General features: G+C 34.8%; 1 protein-coding gene across 3 annotated transcripts; it reads left to right on the forward strand.

Moving 5' to 3' along the window:
* The first annotated feature begins 1,910 nt into the window (after nt 1-1,910).
* On the forward strand, nt 1,911-14,242 carry LOC113743361 (transcription initiation factor TFIID subunit 6-like). 3 transcript variants are annotated; one of them, XM_027271345.2, is made up of 12 exons: nt 1,911-2,244; nt 3,785-3,871; nt 7,727-7,834; nt 7,928-8,036; nt 8,971-9,074; nt 9,159-9,296; nt 9,401-9,496; nt 10,473-10,597; nt 11,413-11,545; nt 13,007-13,132; nt 13,210-13,324; nt 13,776-14,242. In XM_027271345.2, the coding sequence occupies exons 1-12, from the start codon at nt 2,119-2,121 to the stop codon at nt 14,138-14,140; spliced, it is 1,632 nt and encodes a 543-aa protein (XP_027127146.1). In that variant the 5' UTR covers nt 1,911-2,118; the 3' UTR covers nt 14,141-14,242. The 3 variants fall into 3 exon arrangements, with proteins under 3 accessions (XP_027127146.1, XP_027127147.1, XP_027127148.1); XM_027271346.2 differs by having other exon boundaries at nt 13,779-14,242; XM_027271347.2 differs by having other exon boundaries at nt 13,800-14,242.
* Nucleotides 14,243-18,506: the final 4,264 nt, after the last annotated feature.

Consider the following 18,506-nt stretch of genomic DNA (forward strand, 5'->3'; position numbering starts at 1 on the left):
AGGATCACATGATATTTCTCTGTAATAGAGGGAATTTCACATATGATGGAATGGGATTTTATACTTCACTGCAACTTATCTATTTGAGGTGCACGGATCTTCTTCCAATGCTTTCTCATGAACCAAGTGGCATTCTTGAAAATGAGATCTCTATGATGGTTATCTCATCTATAAATAGATTCTTACATCATGATGTGATGGACTGCGACACTTTCTATCAAATTTTTTCTTCAAAGTATAAGATGGTATAGAGTTTGCTTGTGTCAATTTGATATACATCTATGAGTTTCTTGTTTGATGATCAAGCCTTACACATTGTTTGCTTGTAGAAAATTCCAGAGTTTACTACTTTCAAATTAGAAGAAAAGCGCACTCCATTAATTGTTTTTAGCAGTGGAACTAAAACTTACTACATTGGACTATCTAGCAAAAAGCTCCACGAGAAATGGAATGCCTTTGTAGTTGAGCATAGTGTTGAAGAAGCAAAGCGCTTGTTTTTATTTCATAGCCTTCTATTTCTTTTATTGTTATAATTTTTGACAACAATGGAGTTGAGAAAATGTATCCGTGGCATCACACATTTGATGTCTAAGAAATGGCTATAATTATGTAGCCTTGTGAACAAAAGGCTGTTAAATCATTGAAAATGAATTTCTCTAGTATTTATTTCTTTGCTTTAATGCCTCCTTTTTTGTAACTAATATATAGTTCTGAAAGTTTGTTTTGCATTTGATTTCTGTATGAAGCAATGGTTACCACAAAGTATAGTTTTTCTTTATTCTTTTGCGTATTTGCTTTTGCACTTTATGCACTTTATTTCAAACAGGGCAGGGCACACTACCATCTCACCACGTAACGCGTAGTTTATGCCTCCTAATATATGTGGAAAGACCATCTCTTAACTTCCTCCGCCTCCAAATAGGCCAACGAAATGTAGTTTCCTATTTACGTAAATGAACTACTTCACAAAAATATTTGGGGGAGGTCATAATGCTATAATATATATATATATATATATATATATATATATATATATATATGTATGTATAAAAGTAGCTATTTTAATTAGAATTATTTTTCACTCCTACGTGGTATGTTTAATTGAAAAGAATTAATGGGTTATAAGTCACTTGGGTTTTACTTATATTAAATCCTAATTGGATTATATTATATGTTTAAAAATTATTTCTAATTTTAAAATAACTTTAAAAATAACTAATTTTATTTTAAAGATATTATTTTAAAAAACAACTAATCTTATCTTATTCTATCAAATTATTACATATAAAACTCTAGTAAAACCTTTTTCAAATCACAATTATTGAAATCTTATATATCCCAAATTACTTCCTTAATCACAATTATTGAAATCTTACATATTCTAAATTACTTCCTTTCATCACCACACCGTTAATTAATATTCAAATTGTTCATCATTTCTTCCCTTAATTTTGAATTAATTTAGTGTAAAAATGAAAATTAACTGTTGCACTAATAGATTTACCAATATTGTTGGAAACTGAATATTTATTGATGAAGAAAAATGAATTGCTAGATTTTTTCTACTTAATTAAATATGAATAAATAGTTCTAGATTTATGATCATTATAAAAATTTAAATTATTTAAAAGAATATATGTAAAAAAAATCTACCAAATTTTTTATATAGGATACATGATTTGATTTATACTATCATATTATAGTGAAAGTATGTAAACAAATTTTTAAAAATTAGTAAATAATTGAACATTTAGAATACATTAATTTTTTAAAATTAATGTAGATGAACATGTAGAATTGTTATTAACTTTTATATTTAAATTATTTATATTTATATAAATTCATAATAATAAAAAAAAAAGACCGTCGGTCAAAATTCTAGTTGATATTTGAAGACGCAAAATGCTAATCGCAATTAGTTCAAGGTCCAAAGCAGTGCAATTAACGGCCCCTTAATTAAACTTCTCACAGACTAACGAGACGATTGGAAGATTGCTTCACTGAACCCTTTGCAATTTCTTTCTCCTCCAAAGCCTCAACTCTGTATCTTCTTGAACAGAAATTCATAAATGCAGTTCAAAATTTTTGAGTAATTAGAAAAAAGGGATAAGGGAAAGGATGAGTATAGTTCCAAAGGAGACGATTGAAGTCACTGCGCAAAGCATTGGGATAAACAACTTGTCCCCAGATGCTGCCCTTGCTCTTGCTCCTGATGTCGAATACCGCTTGCGCGAAATCATGCAGGTCTTTTTCCTTAAATTTGTTTTCTGGGCTTCACTTTTTTGTTTAGTTTTTTTTTTTTTTTCTGCCTAATTAGGAATTTAAGCTGTATATGGCATGAAGATGTTGTGGGTGTCTCTGTTTCTGCTGCATGGAAATGTTGGGAAAAGTTGGGAATAATGAAAAGGAAAGAAAAGAGGAAATGACTGATTAATATCTGAAGAAGTTTCTTGCACTTCTTTTTTTTTTAAAAAAAATTTTTATTTACATGTGTGTTAATTTAGAGAAAACTAGTCGTGTTTGATTAAATATGTTATTGATTTTGATGCGCTTTCTGCATTTAAATTTCTGATTTTGGGTTGTTAATCATTTTTTTGACGTCAATTGTATGCAAAATATAAGCTTTGTTACAATAGGTTAGTGACTAGAATTCTTGACTGAGAAATCATGGACTGTAGATGTGTAAGTAGATTACATACGTTAATATGCAGAGACCTACAAATAAACAAGATTTGTGTATTGTGCGAGATGCAAGAAGGAAGAAAGAGATGACGTTTAGGTTTTCACTGAATTTGTGGCCTTTTTTCCTTTAATGACTGTAGTAGAAGAGATGCTACCATGTTACTGAATTTATGGGGATGACAAAGCAAGGAAAGTAAAGCTTGTTGATGGTAGAAAACAAAGCTGTCAATACTGCAAATGGAGGGAAAACCAAGTTTTGGTGCTTAAGGAAATGTGCTGGCCTGTGCTGCTGATCCTTTCTCATTTTTTGTCATTTCTTCCATTTCCTTTTCTCCCATGTATAAGGTTGACATGGCTATACCAACATGACAGATAATAACCACTACCCTGTTCCTTTGCTGCTAGTTGAAAACTGTGAATGTATTAAAGAGTCGATTCACGGGCTCTAGGGAAAAATGGCATGAAGCAAATGTCCTATTACCCTTCTATCTCTTTCTGGTTCACCTTACTCATTAAGCATGGTGAATTGGACCCCATCATATAAATCACTACTGTAGAGTTTAATATAATCTTTTATGATACTTTTGCCATTTGATGTGCATATTCTGAGGCACATCTCCATTTGTAGACATCCACTTGATATGTGTCTCGTAATAGATCAAACTCCTTGATAATGTAAAAGCTTTGTGTTTTCTTCCCTCCCTTTTCTTGATGGGTGACCGGTTGTCGTGCTGCTCATTGGAGTTTGTGCATGCATGAACCTACAAAATGATTTTGTCTGGTAGTTTTCTAATAGGTATGAAAGAGGTTTGTATAGCCTATTCTTTAAAACATTTTAGTGGTCATACTGGTGAAATGCAACAAGTTGCAAAATGGTGACAGGCATGAGTTGGTGGTGAGAAATGTCCAGTAAAGCTAGTGATGACTTTTTTTGTTTATGAGCAAATGATAGGCGAAGTAAACCCTAGATTAGTTTCATTCTGTGTTTTTTGGGTTGTGAACTGAAGTATGGCCCTGACTTTACTTATTCATGTGAGGCCTTTCGAAGTTGAAGAACGTGTTTCAGTGAAATCTAAATGTGCTTCTTGTCATGTAATTGAAGGAAGCCATCAAATGCATGCGCCATTCCAAGAGAAATTTGTTGACAACGGAAGATGTTGATAGTGCACTCAGATTACGGAATGTTGAGGTAGTTTCCATCCTCAGTACATCTATGATAGTGGAATAATAATTTTACCTTGTCATATATTCATCAACATCGTGGTTTATGACTTGTTCAATTCTTGCCAATTATTCATAAGATTTTAGTATCTCACTCGGAAGCTGATCTAACTTGATTTGCATGGTTCTACTGCTAGAGTGAATGATTACTTATTCCAGTATATTTTGTCGTTATATTTGATCAAAAGTATTATAGAGAAGTTTACTACTGAGTATTAATTTTGTACTTGCCTTCTTAGTAGCTCTTTTGTGTTTGAGGAGTACTGCAGTATATATTTGGGGTTCTAGATTTACTTCCAGCCTTTATAGACAATTGGTTTTCTTTCTATCCTGTCATCCTTTGTCTTTATTTAATTGAAGATTTTTCTAATTTTTTTCCAGCAGGGAAGGGATGGGATTTAAGAAGTGGGGAGGGGGAAGGGGGATTTGAACCCAGAACCTATAGGTTCTGAGGCCTCATCCTTAGCCACTAGACCAAGGCCTTCTCGGCATTTAATTGAAGATATTCATGTTGTCTAATTTGGTAATTGATTTGTTGTTTGTAGGAGTAACCTGGGAAACAATAAAAATTAAGAAGGATCAATGTGCACACTGGATTGTGTTTGTATGTCTCTCTCATCGGTTGTGTATCTATTGGCTTGTGCCAGTGAGATTGAGAGAAGTATATAGACAATTATAAAAAGAATAGGTCTGTTGATGTGGTTGTTGGTATGCATGAGTTATGAATCTTCAAAAGAAGATCACAATGTAAAGGAACTGTGAGAACCGAATTCTGTTAAAGTACCAGGCAAGTGAAGAATATTCGTTGTTAGATTTAGAGTGTATCAGGTTGGTTCTTGATGTCTCTAAGATGCATATGTATGTAGGTTAGACAAGTCCTTTAAATAGATCATGCTTTGATATTTGGCCACTTATTTCTCGAGTTTATGTTAGTTAGTTATTTCTATGATTCATTATTGATGAATTAGAGCATCTGGTTTTAATAATTGAAGAGTTTTAGCAAAAAATTCAGCTTTGCATGGACATGATATGTGCTAGTTCTTTGTATCTCACATCCATCTGATTTTTATTGGTAGTTGTCATACTCATTTAATTTGCTGAGACATATGATGCACTTTTGCAAGACGGAAATAGTGGGCGATCGAGTAATTACCACAGGCTCAAGTTTGGTAGACTATACATGAAAAGCACACTCATAAAAGTGATGCAAGGTTGATGAGATCTTTGGGGTCATTGAGAAATTAAAATGAAAAGAGGGTTCTACTACGCTGGTTATATTTGCTGTACGATATTCATGCCATAGAAGATCTTCACACGGAGAGTTGCACAATGATGTGCTCCAAAAGTTACCAGGGATATCAACAAAATAGTGAATTGACAATTATTATTGGACAAAGGAATATGTCTCATTAGCAATTTTAGATTGCTAAATATGGACATTAAAGTGGCAAACCTCATGTTAATGTGTGTCTTCCATAAAAAGTAACCAATGTAATTTATTCAACATTTTTGGAATGATTACCCTGAGTGTTAGCTGTCAGAATTACATATAGTGATAACTACTACACTTAAAGGCGGTCTCTAATACTTGATCATGGTAAAGTGAGTGTAAAGTTCTGTGTTTCATGCCAAATACCTAAGGGTGTTTGTTTTCTTAATCTAGGCTGCTCACGTACTGGTAACATGGTTTAAGATTTTTGGGCTTTAGTCTAGCTTCAAAAGTTATTGGACCAATCCTGTCCTCTGGTTACACTTGACATTTAAAGTGAATCTGGTGTTGGCAGTGACTGGGCGAGTGGTGTTGGCAAGCTATGTTGCTTGAGGGTTTAGGATAGGAGCCTATTCTAGAGCCCATATAAGTACCTCTACAATACTTACACAACCTAGTCCACTCTGGACGTTCAATTGGCAGTTGAGAGAGTGCAAGGTCTTAAGAAGTGAATATAATATCTCATTCCCCACATTGGATTTCATAGGGATGTTTGACTGCTTAATAACCCCCTTGGTAGTAGGTTTTTGTTTTCAACTTAGTTTAAGGTTTTGTGGACAGCAGTTAGTTCAGCGGTTATTCATCTAGCTCTTAGCTCTGGGCATACAGCTATGATCTCTTTTATAATATGATCGTGATTTATGGTTTTTGAATGCATAGCATCTGCATAGTCTGAAAAAACCTAACTCTAGCTTCAAGTGGCAATCCAGATCCAGATTCAAAACGTTCCATGAACTATAGCAATCTGGCAAATTATGACCTCCCGTTGATAGCAGACGATCAACTATTGACTAGACGATGCCTCCATTATGAGTTGAGTAAAATAGTTAATTGGTTATGGAGATTCTGCAGTGCTAGGAATTAATACAGAACAACACTATTGTAGATTGTTTGTGTGTGGACAACGAAAAAGAGTCAGTTAGTTCTATCATGATTTTCTTTTATCTTTATAAGAAAACATGCATAGCAATTATCAATAACATGAACAGAACAATATGGTTTGAGATTATAATTAGTAAACCTCTCAATTTTGATTTGGATCTTGCAGCCAGCTAAACCTCAATGGAAGATGAAAATCGGATGCTGCTGCTTTTATGGTCCTAACGTCCTGCTATTCTTTAAAATATCAGCTGTACCACTATTTTGACGTCAGGACCTTCTACTCAGCTATCAAAATTGTCTTCATCGTGAAATCCACTTTACCTTAGTAGGACTTGATAACATTTATTCATTTCCTAGCTTGGCTTTAATTCTAAATTTTTTTTAATGAATGGGAAGTTAAAGGAATTGGCCTTAGTACTTGTCCAGGACCGAGATAAATATTGTAAATGATTTGGGTCTTCCATCCCCAGATGCATGCATTAGCTTGATACACAATTAGGCATACTGGGCCAGATATTGATTAGTGGACAACATCTATATCTTCTGCTTTTACAGCAAGTCTTTACTCTAGCTTGTGGATGATATCATTGCTGCGTATAGTCTTTTAGGGAAGTGTGCTATCATGTTTACTCATGAGTGGTAAACTTATCTAAATGTCATTTCATCAAATAAGTCATATTTTGATGTCCATTGAACACTTGAAATAAATCTTGTTAAACTTCATCTACACTGACTTGGTTCTGTACCATCCGTTTCGCATAGATCTAGTTACTAACTTCTAAATGATTAATCACTTACTATGAAAGTGACCCTTTATTGAAAGACTTGTCAATGCACAAAATATTGTTTTCATTTCAGCTATGTGACCATGTAATGCATTCCTTATCTGTTTGAATGCATGTGTCCTGACTGTGTAGCATTAGCACTATGCTGACACCATTACAGAGTTGTGATTCAGCATATTGCCCAACTGTATCTGTTGAAGCCTACAAGTTCTTTGTCTTCCATCATGGGCCCCTCCAACTCAATTCAATCAATCATATTGATTTACTAAAATGTTTTATTAATTCTATTAGTCCATGTAGTGAAGTTGAGAATCTTCAAATTTGGAGATATTTAATGCGCGTGATATAAATGGTTCATTTGGTCTTTGTTGATAACAAAAGAGTGCTTAAGCTTTCAACTTTTGGATTCTCAGTTTCAAGTTATTGATACAATTCTTGTAAGTCTTATGGTCCTCTGAAATTGTATCTCTAGATAATAAGTGCCGATCTAGATTTCCATGGATTTCATTGAATCTAGAGTTCACATGATTTTTGCTGCTCTACTAAATAATAAGTTTCAATGTTTTACTCAGCTGGAAGTTGGGTAGAGAACTTCGTGCAATGTATTCTGGCCAGTTTTCAAGCATCATTGATTTTAGTTTGGTTTTGTTTATTACTCTTTCCACAGCCAATTTATGGCTTTGCCTCTGGGTCTGGGGATCCTTTGCGGTTCAGAAGAGCACTTGGACACAGGGACTTGTTTTATGTTGATGACAAAGATGTGGATTTTAAAGATGTAAGCAGTCTCCTGATGTAAATTATTGAAATCCCTTTTACATGTTTCCTAGCCCGCTTATACTCTTTTAAACTGTATATTACTTGCATCTAGGTAATTGAAGCTCCTTTACCAAAAGCACCCTTGGATTGTTCTGTAGTTTGTCACTGGCTCGCTATTGAAGGTGTACAACCTGCTATTCCAGAAAATGCTCCAGTAGAAGGTCTCTGCCTTATATTGCAATAGTTTTTTCTTTTTCTATATTTACACTTTTACATTATTATGGGTTAGAGAAACTGTTTAGTCCATGTAAAGGTTGATGCTAATAAGGACTACATAAGCCATATGTTTCTCTTTAGCTAGAACTGCATCTCTGGTTAAAACCTGCTATTTCAGAAAATGCTCCAGTAGAAGGTCTGGCTTATATTGCAATAGTTTTTTCTTTTTCTATATTTACACTTTTTACATTATTATGGGTCAGAGAAACTGTATAGTCCATGTAAAGGTTGATGCTAATAAGGACTACATAAGCCGTATGTTTCTCTTTAGCTAGAACTGCATCTCTGGTTAAAACCTCCTTTAGGAAACATAAATGTCTGACCAGATATTTGTGACTTAGCTAAGGCAGAGGAAGATATGCTGCAGCCATTGTATCAAAGCATTGTGCTTTCAGCCGGTACCCTTAACAAGGAATTCAATTCCCATGGGGTGCAAGAAGTGGAGGCAACTTTTGGCTGACCTAACATAATGAATGATCAGAGGAAGAGTCTAAAAACCAGAAAACTCAAGGCACAAATTGGAGTATCCTGATCTTAACATTTTCTCTGGTCAAACTGCTTTTTCTGATGCAGTTGTACTTGATTCTGTGCATATGGCACTTTACATCTGAAAGCATCTAATGTTTGTCTCTATTCAAGTGTTTCACAATAATAAGCATCAGTTTGACCCACGGTTTAGCGTATCATTGGAAGTATATGCCTAAGCTTCAAAAATGATTTTCAATTAATTGGCAATCTAGGGGAGATCAAGGAAAAAGGCACCTTGTGTGACTCTTCCACTGATAATTTGGAGCATACAAGTAATTCTAGTCTTCAAGTTCTAGTTTGTACAACCACGGTGATAGTGCTTGCAGATATTTATATGTTTTTCATTTGCAGTTATTAGAGCTCCTTCTGAAACAAAACTGCCAGAGCAAAAAGAAGATGGACTTCCTGTTGACATAAGGTTACCCGTTAAACATGTCCTGTCTAGGGAGCTCCAGGTAGATCAAAGTTTTCTATGAAGCAATTTTGATATTTTCTCACTTTGAAGTTCTGTAATTGACCTTGCTTCTGAATTAATGCAGTTATATTTTGATAAAATCACTGAGCTTGTGGTTAGTAGGTCTGACTCGGTCCTTTTCAAGGAAGCTTTAGCAAGTTTGGCAACAGACTCTGGGCTTCATCCTTTGGTTCCTTATTTCACATGCTTCATTGCAGATGAGGTATTCTTGACATGCTCTTTCAGTGGAGCTACTTTGAGAAAAGTCTATTACATCTCTTTTTATTTTATTTTATTTTATTTTTTCTGATTCTACTATGTTGTCAGGTTTCTCATGGTTTGAGCAACTTCCCTCTACTCTTTGCTTTGATGCGTCTTGTTTGGAGCCTACTTCAAAATCCTCATATACATATAGAACCTTATGTGAGTTTTTGCAGATATAGTTTCTTAACGCTTGTGTTCAAATTGATTGCTTATGATAAAATCATGGGAACATTTAATTTTCTCATCGTAAGTGTACTTGATTCATTTGCTAGTTTTGTTTATTATGATGTTCTCTTCTGGAAAGAGTGATGCCTTTGGATTGATTCAAAACTTGACTTTGAATTTGACAGATGATGGATAAAACTATTTCTTGGGTGAAAGGGATTTAAACAAAACTCTGATATTTAGGTGGTACAAAAAGCCAGAGGAACCAAAGGACATAGGAATAGTGCACATAAGTGAGATCTTATCTACTGGAAACCAGTGAGTCTGCTTGGATCTAATGTTTTGAAAAGCATGTTTTTACCCACAAGATTTACAGCTACATCCCAAAAGGCACAGAAAAAATCCAAAAATACCCAAAAAAAAATTCTACCACACTATCACCCCTTCAACTTCTGCCACTACCATCCTGCCCTCACCCCTCTCCTTCCACCACCGTCCCCACATCTGGGCAGCCCCTTTCCCCCTCTTCGCGCCCCCCCCCCCCCGGCGGGGGTGCCCCTCCTTCATTGGAGGAGGTGCTCTGGGTGGGGGACTGGGGGTGGCAGGTAGGGGACAAAAGTGGGGCTGTTTTTTTTTTTTTGGGGGGGGGGGGGGGGGAGGGGGGAAGAGGGTGGAAATAGTGGGGAAGGTAGCGGCTGTTAAGGGGAGGTGAGAGTTCTTAAAAACAACCTGAAAAAACCTAATAACACTGCAACCAAATATGTCTTTGAAACACAAAATCTTCAGTAAGGTTTTTCAAAAAACACACAGAGGTATTGTTGTGATTCTTGGACTACTGAAATACTTTGGAAACTTGAGTAACTTAATGCTAGATTATTATTCATTTCTACAACTCAACATAATGTAGATATTTGTTATGCCCTTTGATATCTGTCTATCTATTTACTGAGACTTTTGCTTCTTTTATTAGCTACACCAATTGATGCCATCAGTTGTCACCTGTCTTGTTGCCAAGAGGCTGGGGAATCGACTTGCAGATAACCACTGGGAACTTAGAGATTTTACTGCGACTGTAGTAGCCTCCATATGCAAACGGTGGGAAACACTTCTTTGAATTCTGCACCCTAATAATTCGATTGAGTTAGCATTCCTTATAACATTAATATCGTAGGGATTTTCTAGAGGATTTCTCTGGAATGTACTTTTTAATTTAATTAGCTAGTGACAACATGAAAGGATCATGGTTAGAGTTTGGCAAGGAATACCCATATTGAATTCCTATTTTTCATTTGATGAGTGATGAGGTGACATCTAATATGCTTACTCCTTGCATTGGAATCTTACTTTCTATGGTTTAGAAGATTCATCACCTCAAGATTGCTAGGTCTATGTCTTGGTAGCTGAAAAGAAGGATGAATTGCTTTCAAATATTAGCTACTTTCTAATGCTTTGGAATTCATATGCTTTTCAAAACTTCTAGATAATAAACATTAGATGTTTATCCAGTTGTGTTTGGATGACATTTGAACCTTGTGCTCTTTGAGCAGTGCTTATAAGTGATATTTCCAGTTTAACCAGGCTAATGGAACCTGCATGGAGACTTAAACCTAACAAGCATCATTATTGACCATGTGTTCATTGGAAAATACAGAATTCATAAATGACCAAAAGGTAATATGGAATGGATTGACTGAAGCTTTTTGAAGAAATTTGAGATTGACAAGATGTCCTTGACAATAGTTATACAAGTTTTGGTTGACAAATGTAACTGATTTTATGTCAATGCTATTAGTATAGGTCACCTTTGCCTTCTACAAACTGAAGCAAACCTCCATATGTGAATTGGAAATAGCCCACTCTTGAAACGTTGTGTGGTTGATGTTTTAATCTTTAAATTCATATGTTTTCAGGTTTTCCCATGTCTACAACAATCTTCAGACACGATTAACCAAGACTTTGCTCCATGCATTTTTGGATCCTAAACGAGCAATAACTCAACATTATGGTGCTATTCAAGGATTAGCTGCACTTGGACCCAATGTGGTATTCCTTTTTCTCATTTTCATGCACAAACACATTCCTTTCGTAGTTCTCTTCTTATACCCATCTTGCTACTAGCCCCATCTTTACTTCTTTTTCAGTAATTTCATTCCTCTGTGCTATGAACTTTCATGATACATCGGAGAAATTGGCTAATTTATGACATTGAAGTATTATGGAGAAGGATAGATACAAAGCCTTTAATGGAAGAAGTCTCTTTTCTTTAAACCCCAGCCAAAACTTTTGGCTTTAATGCTAAACTAAACTTAGAGAAATTCTATTGCTTATAAAGGTCTACTATTTAGTTTTACCTTGGTGCACTAAGAACTTCTTTTGAACTAAAATGACTTTAATGCCAATCTTTTTATCCTGTAATATGCATGAAAAACAAAAGATGACAAGAAAGCCATCATATCCTGAATGGGACATTTGCTTGTCCAACTTCTGGCTTTCTCATCTTTGCAAGGAAAATTTCAACGAAAACCTTGGCAATGGCACGGTTGACAATTTAATTTCAGACAGAGTTCTTAGTTTTCACATGTTCACATAATTCACGATTCATGTTAGGTGAACAGTTAACTATTGAGAAGTTGCTGCTATCAGTAGACCCATCAAGATATCAGATCAAATTTTGGATGGGGCAGACTAAACTCAATGCAATAGAACTGAATACAATCTTCTTCAATATGTTTTACTTGGGTGTTCTTTCCTTTTTCTCCTGTCATGATGTAGTCTCAGCAATTTATTGTATTCACATAAATATGGATAACTGGAACTAGATTTACTTTCTTTAAATTGAATGTCTGTAAGTTTCAATTTACTATGTATAAGTTCAAGTAAAACTCATTTTAGCCTTCCAATGGTTTTTCATTGTGTGATTTCAACTGTCTATGGTGTTAACTAGTACAGTTTTGTACCTTCTGGAAACACAGTTTTCAGAGGGATGATTAAGACAAAATTAAAAGATAGATGGCATTCTGTTTGTAGATCTAAATTGAGTATAGTGGCTCGAATTAGGTATGGTAAATCTAGGAGATTTGTTTTCACTACCATATATCTATCTTGTATATGCAGATTCTTCATACATGTATAAATTTTTTTCTGCTTTTGATATATATATATATATATGTTTTTGAAGCTTATTTTGTTTTTCTTATAATACCAACATCTCCTTTATACTGGGTTGAATCCTGGTTTTACATTGAAATACATATATAAGAAGAAAGATATTATATTCCAACCACACAGAGGACAATTCATGAAGTTCGTTACTGCATCCTCGTAATGTAGAAATGATTAGCTTGGTTACATGAGGAGACAATGAGGGACTGCTATTCTGCATTTTTCCCAAGAAAATGTAGGATGACCAGATGAATACTTCCATATAAGTTATTTGTGGTTTCTATGTTAAGTTTTATAATTTCGGTCAGTCCACAATTGGTCATACTTCTCAACTTTTGATAGGTCCGCCTTCTTGTCGTGCCAAACCTGGAGACCTATCTGAGACTTCTTGAGCCAGAGATGCTTCTTGAAAAGCAGAAAAATGAAATGAAAAGACATGAAGCATGGCGTGTTTATGGGGCGTTGCTGGTTTGTATCAATAGAATAGTTGTGTTGCTTTCTCTAGCACCCTTGAGAAAGCTAGTTTACATAGTTGCTTTCTCCAGTCTGCTGCAGGTCAAAGCATATATGATAGGCTGAAGATGTTTCCATCCATGCCATCACCTCCTGCAAGCACTGTGTGGAAAACGAATTTCAGGATCATACATTCATGTTCAGCCAGTAAGTCTCTTTGTATGTTTGAGTCGTGTGCTTTGCAAGTTTAGTGTTCCTGTTGTTTGAAGACCTCCATAAATCTTACTTGTATAAGGTGCGCAGCCATTTGTTTGACTAACCTTACATCTTGAAGCCAAATTGTATTCTGCTCAAGGGAGAGGCCAAAAGTTTTTCACTTTAGATTTTAACGTGTCCTTTTTATTTCCTTAGTAGCCAGCATTCTCATTGAAATTTGCTACAAGTCATCAATAACCTGCACAGTGAGAGTATCATTTTAATCATGAATTGCCGTAATAAATAATGTTTTACTTTGTATCTTGATTCATTTTATGGCTCTGCTTGACTGATAACTGTGATTTAGAGCACTTGTACTTCACTACCTACAATTTTATCTACATTTTCTTACAATAGCGCTTAATTCTGTTCTTATCATGACTTTTATCTTTCTTAAATTAAGAAGATAAACGTAGGACACCTGCAGATCTATTAGAGGAGCAGCCACCTGCTGAGAAAATTGGAAATGATGGTGCCTTGGTCCCATTATCGAACAACTCTTCTGATATGGAAACTGACAAGGATCCCGCTGCTTTAGGCGATTCCAGTGCAGGCCGATCATCTCCTAAAGATATTAGGGAGAGTCACTCAGAGAGAAGACAAAAAAGAGATCAGTTAGAAAAGCGTATTTTGAGGACACCAGCTTTGCTTAATCAGGCTTGGAAAGATGACTTAGATTCTGGACGTCTTCTCCTGTTATTGTTTGAATTATTTGGAGAAAGCATTTTTCCCTTTATCCCATCGCCTGAAATGGCATTCTTTTTGTAATATTTGATTCTTGGGGCTAACTACATTTCTTTCCTGTAGGACAGTCATCCAATGTAAAGATAAACATCTGCAGTAAAATGAGGAATCAGCTTTTAGACTTTAGCAGCTTTTTTGCCTGAAGTCATCTATCTTCTGTCAGTAATGAACAACTGAAAGAGCTGATGAGCAGTGGCAGATCGGATAACAGTGGTAAAATTGAGCTTGTAAGACCAATAGAATAGTAAAGTCGATCCTAGTTCGATTTTGGCTCTGGAAAGCCATTTTCATGACCAAGCCAATAAATGGTAATAATGAAGAGAAAAAAGTTTATGGAATAATAGGTGAAAATTGTTTTATTGCAAAAGTTGCGTGATCATACAATATTACAAATTATAATTGCACACTAATTTTTTTTTTCTGAGACGATAACTGTTGTATAATTTAATCTATCCCATATTAGGACGAGGGGACGGACCTAAGGAGGTCTAGGGATAATTCGAAGGGGATTGAACCATGATCGGACTTTTTCAGCAAAATCACTTTTAATGTGGCAATTGGTGAGAGACAAGTTTTGAACCGTTGCCTCTCAACCATAAGTTTTAATGCCTTTTAATGTGGCAATTGGTGAAAGGCAAGTTTTGAACCGTTGTCTCTCTACCTTAAGTTTTAATGCTTTGATGACCAAATTGGTAAGAGGCAAGTTTTGAACCGTTGTCTCTCAACCTTAAGTTTTATTGCTTTGGTGATGGTCATCAACTCAAAGGCTCGTGGTTTATAATTACACACTAATTGACATTGTGAAAAGACGAGTATAATTTTGCACAGCTTTGGCCGATCTAGATGTGTTGATTTCATTCTCGATATTCTATATGGAAAAATAACTGTTGCATGGGAAAATCAAGAAGAAATGCACCAAAACCCATTTGGACATGCAATTAGAATTTTGAACCTGAAAATAACTGTTGTGGAAGGGAAAATGCACCGAGATCAATCCACACATTCAATTAGTTGAGGCCTGATTTTTTATTTTTTTTTTGGTTTGGTGGTAGGGGGGGGGGGGAATTTCAGTGCTTTGTGTATGGAAATTAAGCGTTTGAATAAAATATATTCATCTAAGGATTGATAAGAAAGGTGATTACGGAAGATGTTGGTAGATTTACTTGTCACTCAACTCCAAATGCCTTATGAAACTGAGAATCTTATTTAGAAGCTATAGCTTTCTTTTTTTTTCATTTTTAGAATTTTCATGGGAAATTAATTGTTGGTTAGCGATACTACAAAAGGTACCCTTCTTCTTTTTTTTTTTTGTGCCATTGCAATAGAATGCAGGTAGATCACACCAATCATAATTTATCATTATGGGAAGAGTATAAAGAAAAAGGGTTAACAACACTTCCCCCCCCCCCCCCCCCCCCCCCCCCCCCCCAAAAAAAAAAAAACCATGGAGTGGTAGCACTTTACCACCCTGAATTTCAAAAATATACATTTTGCCCCCTATCCCCGTTTCCCAAGTGAATTATGTTTGTCTTTTCATTTTGACAAACCCATGTGCACATTTTTCTTCTCAAATTTACCCCAGTCTTCCTATTTTCTCGATAGTCAACTTTTAGTTTGTTGCATTTTCTTATTATATATTCATCAAATTATTCTGCTACTACATAATGTGATGATGGAGAGCAATTTAATTAACTTACTATGTAGACTTATGTATAATCTAGCATCGGTTTAAATAGGACTCCACCTGCCCCTTGCTCCCACATGATATATAATGTATTATAATACTAATATGTATGTATGTATGTATATGTGTGTGTGTATCGTAATTTAAAATTAATAAAATGGTATTTTGTTGTGATAAAATAATGTACCCTTTCATGGTAATTTTTTATGTTTGTAGTAAAAGTATGATTTTTTTTTATGTCAATTTGCTGGACTTTTTATTTGTCGCATGTTGCATATTGTTTGTAAAAAAGTCCATGTATGTTGATTTAGATTTTGCATAGTATCAAATGTGAAAAAATGAATGATAATTGCTATTGTTATTTTGGACTAAATATTCAAAAGACTGATAATTGTGACTGTTATTAGTGTTATACATATTTTTAAAAATTACGTCAAATAAAAAATGATAATAGTCACAATGGGAGCACCCACTGGGTAGTGAAAAAGGTGCAAATAAGGCGATAGTTGGGAGAGTTTTCGTATTTAATTTATACTATAATTTAATATCATAGCATGCAACAACGGAATATTATGGTGAATACATAACAAGAAAATACAACAATATAAAAGTTAACAATTGAGAAATTAGGAAGCGTGGGGATAATTTGGGAAGAAAAATATGCACATGGGTTGGTCTAAATTAGAAGTACAAAACATAATTCATTTGGGGAGAGGGGAGAGGGAACAAAATGTATATTTTTGAAGTATAGAACGGTAAAGTATTACCATCCCATAGATTTAAGGGGGGCAAAGTGTTGTTAGTCCAAGAAAAAATTTGGGAGTTGTAATACAACAGGACATGCAATATGTATGTATGTACGTATTCGTGCACACTCACACCCAAGCATATAAGTTTAGCTAAGTTACTTCCAAGAGGTGAAGTTAGTTCACTTCTTATTAGCGGCTCTTATGTATAATTAAGCTAATGGATTAGGTTTGGATGAGCAGCACGGCAACATAACGTAGCCCAAAAATCCCAACAAACACATAAAAGAACAGAAGCAATAGAAGATCTGAAGGCTGTCGCTTTTATGACCAACAAAAGATGCCTAGGGTTTGTACACAAAAGAAGCTAGAATGCCTTTTTATCGAGAATGCCACACGGTAGCCAATGGAGCTGCTGCCACTGGCCCAGTGGTCATCCCAAGCCTTCTTAGGTTTGGTGGTGCGGGAGATCAAGAATTCGAACCTTACCTCCCACAAAAATTGTCACAATATGTAACGGTATTCATTGACCAATTTCGATGGAGTTTCTACTCACGTCGAGTTTCCTCCCCTCCCCCTAGAATAGGTTAGCTTAGGTTATAGGATTCTATCGTATCGACCAAAAAAAAAAAAAAAAGCCAATGGAGCTGCTACACTAGCTTATCCCTTCTACAAACTTCATTAGGTGTAATTCTAATTGTTGGTTATGTGAATTTACTTGCTTTTACTCTTTGGCTTAAGATGCCATTCTACACGTACCTTCTGGTTTCTTGACCATAACATGAATTATTGACAAACTTGTGTATTGGAACTTGTATTTATTAATTAAATGAGTTCTAAACCGTTCAAATGAATTTTTGTTTCCAACAACAATAAATATAAGAATGACCTTCGTTCTAATATGCCTAGTAGCTTATAACTCAACATGTCAAAGAAAAACTATTAACCAAAGTATTATCTCTTTCCATGTGGTGCCATTCACCATTTTGAATTTTATTTTCATTTCTCAATCCTAAAACTAATATGACAAATCCTGTCCAAATTCAAGTACGTACTACAGTTTTTAGTACTTATTGGTGTTCTCATCTTGTTTTTTTGTAGTTATTTCTTGAAAAGTAATAATGTATTTCATAGAATTGATAATGAAGCTCAAGTAATATTCTCACAATATAACGACTCACCTAGAGCGATTTTTAATCTTTTATATTTCTTTTGGAGTAAAATACCATTTTATCAATGGATGTGGTTGGGCCACTTTTTATTAATGATGGTTTCTATGTATTACTTCCATTATCTTATTTAAACTAGTTGATATGTGCCTCGCACCTTGCCCGGATGGTGCTGGTGCAATGACCATTTTGAGATTTTTTTTATTATAGTAATTAATTGTATTAGTAGGATATTTATGTTGAAAATGATTCATAAATTGTATTTATACTATTCAATATGTAGTTTGGACATTGATTTATGGTATTAGTTTTAATAGAAATAGTACTGTATTTATAAGTTGTTGGCATTAACAAAGGTAGTATTTACATTGCTATCATATAGTCTTACCTGCTAGCAATAACAAAAATAGTATTTACATTGCCAGCATATCTACTTCGTCTAAAGTTGCAGCTAGTATGTCCTTAGTTGGACATGAGTAGTGATCTATATGTGCATTTGTAAGGTTTGTATTACAGCTCTGATGTTGGTAGTCTTGTCAAAAGTCAGTGCTACATAGATTCGTGACACAAAAGATTCTATTTATATTGATGAAGTTGGTTTATTGTGTGCTTACTTGACCTTTGGATTCTTGGCTTGCATTTTGTAAATAGTATTTTTGGCATTAAAAGACATTTTTGGCTGGTAATTATTCCACAAAATACTATCAATTCGGCAACTTAACCACTCATACCTGATAATGCAAGGGATCCCATGGAAAAGGTGCTAAATATTGTGAATATTTTTGGCATTA

The sequence above is a fragment of the Coffea arabica genome, chromosome 5e (assembly GCF_036785885.1).
Source record: "Coffea arabica cultivar ET-39 chromosome 5e, Coffea Arabica ET-39 HiFi, whole genome shotgun sequence".
Taxonomy (NCBI): Eukaryota; Viridiplantae; Streptophyta; class Magnoliopsida; order Gentianales; family Rubiaceae; genus Coffea; species Coffea arabica.